This window comes from Trichechus manatus, unplaced genomic scaffold, assembly GCF_000243295.1.
Source record: "Trichechus manatus latirostris isolate Lorelei unplaced genomic scaffold, TriManLat1.0 scaffold00254, whole genome shotgun sequence".
NCBI lineage: Eukaryota > Metazoa > Chordata > Mammalia > Sirenia > Trichechidae > Trichechus > Trichechus manatus.
The window spans coordinates 623,371-629,370 of NW_004444190.1; the positions used below are offsets into that span (position 1 = coordinate 623,371).

General features: G+C 46.0%; 1 protein-coding gene across 2 annotated transcripts in view; it reads left to right on the forward strand.

The window, feature by feature from the left end:
• The window catches only part of IRF2 (interferon regulatory factor 2), a 152,209-nt gene extending 146,209 nt beyond the window's left edge, over positions 1-6,000 (forward strand). Inside the window, exons 7-8 of one of the 2 annotated variants that reach the window (XM_004389669.2) lie at positions 3,812-3,858; positions 5,055-6,000. In XM_004389669.2, the coding sequence (XP_004389726.1) occupies positions 3,812-3,858; positions 5,055-5,363 (356 nt within the window). In that variant the 3' untranslated portion in view covers positions 5,364-6,000. The remainder of the gene's footprint in view (positions 1-3,811; positions 3,859-5,054) is intronic. The other variant, XM_023724674.1, reaches the window with a different exon arrangement.

Here is a 6,000-nt window from a genome sequence, read left to right on the forward strand (position 1 = left end):
CAGTTCTACTCTGACACACATGGGGTCGCTGGGAGTTGGGGTCGACTCAGTGATAACTGTTTGTTTTGTTTTGGGGGTGGTTTTTTTTTTTGGTTTAGTTCAGAAGTAGTTGATCTTCGAAACTACATATGCTCTTCAGCTAACGTTTATTTATGTCAGCTTAAAACATAACTTCAAAGCATGTGTAATGTCTGAAACGATTTCTTTGAGTTGAAAAGTGGGTATTTAAAGGAAATTAACATTCTAATCGAGTGCATGGTCAGCGCGTGGTCTTACCAAGGAATCTTACTGAAGGTCTGACCTCCAGCCCCGCCAAGCAGTGCCACATGGACTGTGGTGGGGTCCAGACGCTGGTGTTAACTGCGTGTTTTCCCCCAGTGCATGCCTGTGGCATCTGTTTGTTTTTATTTGAAGGGGAGAGAAACAAAGATGATGGCATTTATGCAGGATAATTAGGAGGGAAGGGGCCTGGCCATGTATGGAAGGAAAAGAAACCTTGGCTTTGGAGTACAAAGAAAGCTAAGCATAAAAATAGAAAGGGGATCTTGAGATTAGGTCAGAGGCCAACACAGAAGGAGCCTGACGGAGGCAGAGGCCCTGCATTCAGCACATGAGGGCCTGGGATCTGAAGTGCAGTTTTGTTTTCACCCCACTCTGCTGACTCAGTCTGTAACTTTGGCAAGTTTCTCCACATCTCTGTTCCTCATTTTTCTTTTCGGGAGTGGCAGTGCTGATTCCTGCCTTTACAGGATACTGAGCTAGTGTGAGGAGGAGAATGTTCTTAATTTGTTTTTGTGTGGAAACTTTTTTGTGCTTAGTGTTGTCGGTTTGTCTTGATGGCTACACTATCAGCAGAGGCTGAAGCCTTCCCCGGGCATTTGCCACTCCTAGCTGGGGATGCTTTCAGGAAGCATGAGCTCAGGCCCTAGGAGTGTAGAAACCTGTCCTTTAGTTACTCGTTGTCAGCCTTTGGCCATCACCGTGCCTGTGTGACACCACTGGAGTTCAGTGATCGAGACACACAAAATGGCTCTGGGGTGGGACCGTGTGGTCACCATTCTCTTTCTTTGTTTAAGGAACAAACCTGTGGCGCAGCTTCTCCGCTAGACTTTATACAGAGCCTCATCTGTGGCTGATGTTCTGTGTGGTATGGAGGGCTCTGTCGAGACTGGGAGCCATCTGTCCCAGCTCTGCCACTAGCGAGATGTGAACCTGGAGGCCAGTCCCTCAGCGGAGCCGGGGTAGAAGGCACCAGAGTGTCGGAGCTCTGCATAGCGGGGGGATAATAATATCTGCTACTGAGGATCCTCACGAGGTCTGCACAAGACTTGCATGCACAGCAGCTGGTGCGTCCCAGGTGCACAGCACACCACAGATGGTCCTGTTACAGTGTCTCCTTAGGCCTTGTCTGTACAATGAATGACCCAGATTAAAGTGATCTCTTTGGAGCACTGATAGCATAGTGGTTAAGAGCTATGGCTGCAGACCAAAAGATCAGCAGTTCAAATCCACCAGGCACTCCTTGGAAACCCTATGAGGCAGTTCTGCTCTGTCCTGTAGGGTCGCCATGAGTTGGAACCGACTTGACGGCAACGGGTTTAAGGGTGTGTTGATTTCCAGAATGCTATCCTTTGTCCATCGTTTTTCAATGACCATGTCAATCCTGAAAAACTGCACACCATTCATTTTTTACTTTTTAAAAGAAATTGAAAATTTTTTTACTTAAATATTTTATTACATGTACCAAAAAAATAAAAAACCAAAACTCACTGCCATCAAGTCAATTCCAGCTCATAGCGACCCTATAGGACAGGGTAGAACTGCCCCATAGGGTTTCCAAGGAGCAGCTGGTGGATTTGAACTGCCGACCTTTTGGTTAGCAGCTGAGCTCTTAACCACTGTGCCACCAGGGCTCCATGACATGTACAAGTGATGTGTAATTGCTCTCTCGACTTGACTCTTGTTAATCCAGCCTGTTGTACAATCCAGTATTAAAAGTGCTGATGAGCTTAGGATATAAAGGATACTTTTGTCATTATTAGGTGCTGTTGAGTCAATTCCAACTTAAAGCAAGCCCATATGACAGAGTAGAATGGCCCCATAGGGTTTTCTAGGCTGTAATCTTTACGGAAGCAAATCACCAGGTCTTTTTACCATGGAGCCACTGGGTGGGTTCAAACCACAGACCTTTTGGTTAGCAGCCGAGCACTTAACCATTGTGCAACCAGGGTTCCTTATATAGGACATAGGAATGTTTATTTTAATTTGTTTTTCTGTGGCAACATTTGTTGGGTATCTAACTTATTTATTGAGTGTCTACTATATGCCATGCCCTGTGCTGGGTGTGAGTGCTATACCCTTTCATTTATACCATCATATAATCCTCTCAGGAAGGTATTACCAGCCCTGTTCTACAGAGGGAACTGCAGCTCAGTGAGGTTAAGTAACCCTCAGTGTCACAACTGATAGTAACTGAATAACTAACCATTGCCGTGAAACAGTATCACCACAAACTTAGTGGCTGAAAATAACATACATTTATTAACCCCCAGGTTCTGTGTTAGGAGTCCAGGCCTGGCTTAGCTGGGCCCTCTGCTACAGGGCCTCCCAAAGTTGCAATCAGGGTGATGCCAGGGCTGCCCTCCCATCTGAGGCCTAACTGGGGAAGGGTGCACTTCCAGGCTCGTGTGGTTGTTGACAGGATTCCGTTCCTTGCAGGTTGTAGAATTGAGGGCATCAGTTTTTTGCTAGCTGTTGGCTGGAAGGTGCCTTTAGTTCATTGCCATGTCAGTCTTCCCAACATGGCCTCTCACTTCCTCAAAGCCAGTGAAGGAGAGAGTCTGCTCACAAAACAGGTGCAATCCCGTGTAACTGAATCATGTACATGCCATTACCTTTGCCGTATTCTGTTGGTTAGAAGCAAGTCACAGTCCCACCACTCCCAAGAGGAGGGAATCACACAGAAAAGTGAACACCTGGAAGTGAGGGTCATGAGACCACCCTAGAATCTATCCGCCACCATAACCCAGGTGGAAGATACAACTCTGTAAACCCGAGATGTAAGTACTGAAGGGATAGGAGGCAGAGGAGGGATCTGAGCAGAATGGGGAGATCTAGGAAGAGTTTCTGGATACTGTTGACTTTGAGTTGGGACTTAAATGAAGTAATTGACATGAACTGGGAGCAAGGACCAGTGTGGGGCATTGTGGATAGAGCAACAGTGAGGGAAAGGGCCTGAAGTGGAATCAAACATGAGCACAGGGCATGGGGAGCAGAAAGTAGATTGGCATCGTGGGAACTGACACCCTGAACTGGGAAGTAATCTTAGACTGGCCTTGGAAGATAAAGCCACTCCTTACCTCTAAAGGAGGCCCTGGGTGGTACAAATGGTTAAGTGCTCGATTCCTAGCCTAAAGGTTGGCTGTTGGAACCCACCCAGAGGTGCCTCAGAAGACAGGCCTGGTAATCTGCTTCTGAAAGGTCACAACCTTGAAAACCCCATGGTGCAATTCTACTCTGCACACGTTGGGTCATCATGTGTTGGAATCCACTCAGCAGCAACTAACAACAACAGTAACATCTCTAAAACCAGCTTTCTCCAATGGACCAACATTACAGAATTAAAACTCTAGCATCTCACAAGCAGAAGTTTTTGTGTTTGACCTTACAAAGGGGAAGTGAATGGTTAGTTTAGTTATCCATTTCTCTTTTGAGAAAAGACGTATTGATATATTTTTTTAAATACTGCCTGAGCCTCAGAATAGTGTGAGTGGCAGGAATGATGGCCTTGTGTTTTTCTCTCTGTGAACAGAAAGCGAATCTACCGATAGTGTGCCCAGCGATGAAGAGAGCACCGAGGTAAGCGGCCCCCAGAGACGCTATGGGAAAGCACTCCCAAAGGACACTTGGTATCCTTGCTGATAGCTGAGTTTTTCAGATTTTGATATTGAGCTTTGCTTTTGCATTTTGTATTATAAAATTAAACTTCGGGAACTGTATGGGAGGAAAGGAAGTGAAATGTTCTCATTAGAAAGAGGCTATGATGGCAGGAAAAGGGAATTAAAGTTGAGACCAGGAAACGTTGATTTGTTACCACTATAAACATCCTAATTCACAAGCAGAAATAGAGTGTCTGGAGTGGCCAAAAGCAATGACCGGAAGTAAACATCAGGAAGAGCTAAGCAAGAAGAAGCTCCTCAGATACCTGGATTCCCCTCCCTCTGTGATCCATGCCCAGAGGCTGGTTGTGTACTAGTCTTGATTCTGGGTTGGCCGGCTTCCTATTTCTCTCCTCCAGGCAGGCCTCACACAATAGCAGGAAATGGCTGTAAAGGTGATGTGTGTGTGTGTGTATGCGCACATGTGTGCATGCACACGCACCCACCACACGAGTGAATGAAAGAGGAAGAAGGAGAGAGGACTAATGGTTGTTTGAATTAGTAATTTCCAAATATACCAAATACCTTCAAGTAAAGTTCAGGAATTCTGACAAAACAGAAAGTGTAAATGCTTCTGTACATTTTGACCCTGTTTCTTCAAGGTTAGAATTCCAGCTTCTCTGAGCTGTTTGCTGGGCCTCCTGGACTCTAAGCTGCACCCACTGACAGCAATCCGCGGGCATGTACTATCAGTCCTCACTCAGCCTTCCTTTGAAAATGCAGATTGGGCTATCAGTGAGGAGCCAAGGAGCCCTGACAAACCAGCCAACCCACCCTCAAACCTCTCTAAGGATCAGCTGGGCAACCAGAGCAGAAGTGAACCAGAATCTGAGTTGCTGCCTTGTTTTCCTGCCTTCATAGAATAGTCTTGGCTATATTTCTGGGGGATAGCAAATAGGAATTGACTAAAAAGGAAGAGAAGTCATTGCTTGGGGTATGAATAGCTAGGTATGGATTTTAGTGAGGGCTGTAGAGCTGCTAAGCTTTTGCTCATTCTGTGACTCTTAAGAAATTCAGTTAAACACCAACACATGGGAACAGTGGTGGACTTTTTAAACCAATGGCATTCAATAGAAGAAAAAGAAAAAATATAAACTTAATTATTTTCTTTGAAAGGGGCGGCCCCACTGGAGGAAGAGGAACATCGAAGGCAAACAGTATCTCAGCAACATGGGGACACGAAGCACCTACCTGCTGCCCAGCATGGCAACGTTTGTCACTTCCAATAAGCCTGATCTTCAGGTCACCATCAAAGAGGAGAGCTGTCCGATGCCTTACAACAGCTCCTGGCCCACTTTTGCAGATCTTCCCCTCGCTCCCTCTGTGACTGCAGCCCCCAGCAGCAGTCGGCCAGACCAGGAGACTCGGGCCAGCGTCATCAAGAAGACATCAGATATCACCCAGCCCCGGGTCAAGAGCTGTTAAGCCTTTGACTCTCCCTATTGGTTGTTGGGATTTCTTAGCTTCGTTTTGTTGTTCGTTTGTATTTTATTTTTCTCTCTGACACCTGTTTTAGGAAAATCTAAGGAAAAAGCCTTGACAACAGAACATTGATTGCTGTGTCCAACTCCAGTACTGGAGCTTCTTTTTAACTCAGGACTCCAGCCCATTGGTAAACACGTCTCTCTAGAGTCTGCTGGACTTACCAGGGCAGCTCCCTCAACTTCAAGGATGTCATAGGACCAACACCCTCAATGGGCAGCCAAGGCCAGCATGGTGGAGTGGATGCCTCAGAATGGACGAGAAAATGTGAACTAGCTGGAATTTTTTTATTCTTGTGAATATGTACATAGGGCAGTACTAGCAACGATGCAGTCTGCTTCTGCACCTTATCTTAAAGCACTTACAAATAGGCCTTCTTGTGATCTTGCTCTATTTCACAGCACAGACTTCCCCTTCCCCACCCTCTGACCGGCCTCCCTTCCTGACCCTTTGGGTTCTTTCCCTACTTTTCCTTCTCTAAAAGGCTGTGTTCCACATGCCTGAGGAGGAGAAGAAAATGAACCTCTACACAGATGTCCCTCTTTAAGACTGCTTTAAAAAAAAAAAAAAAATCTTTCTT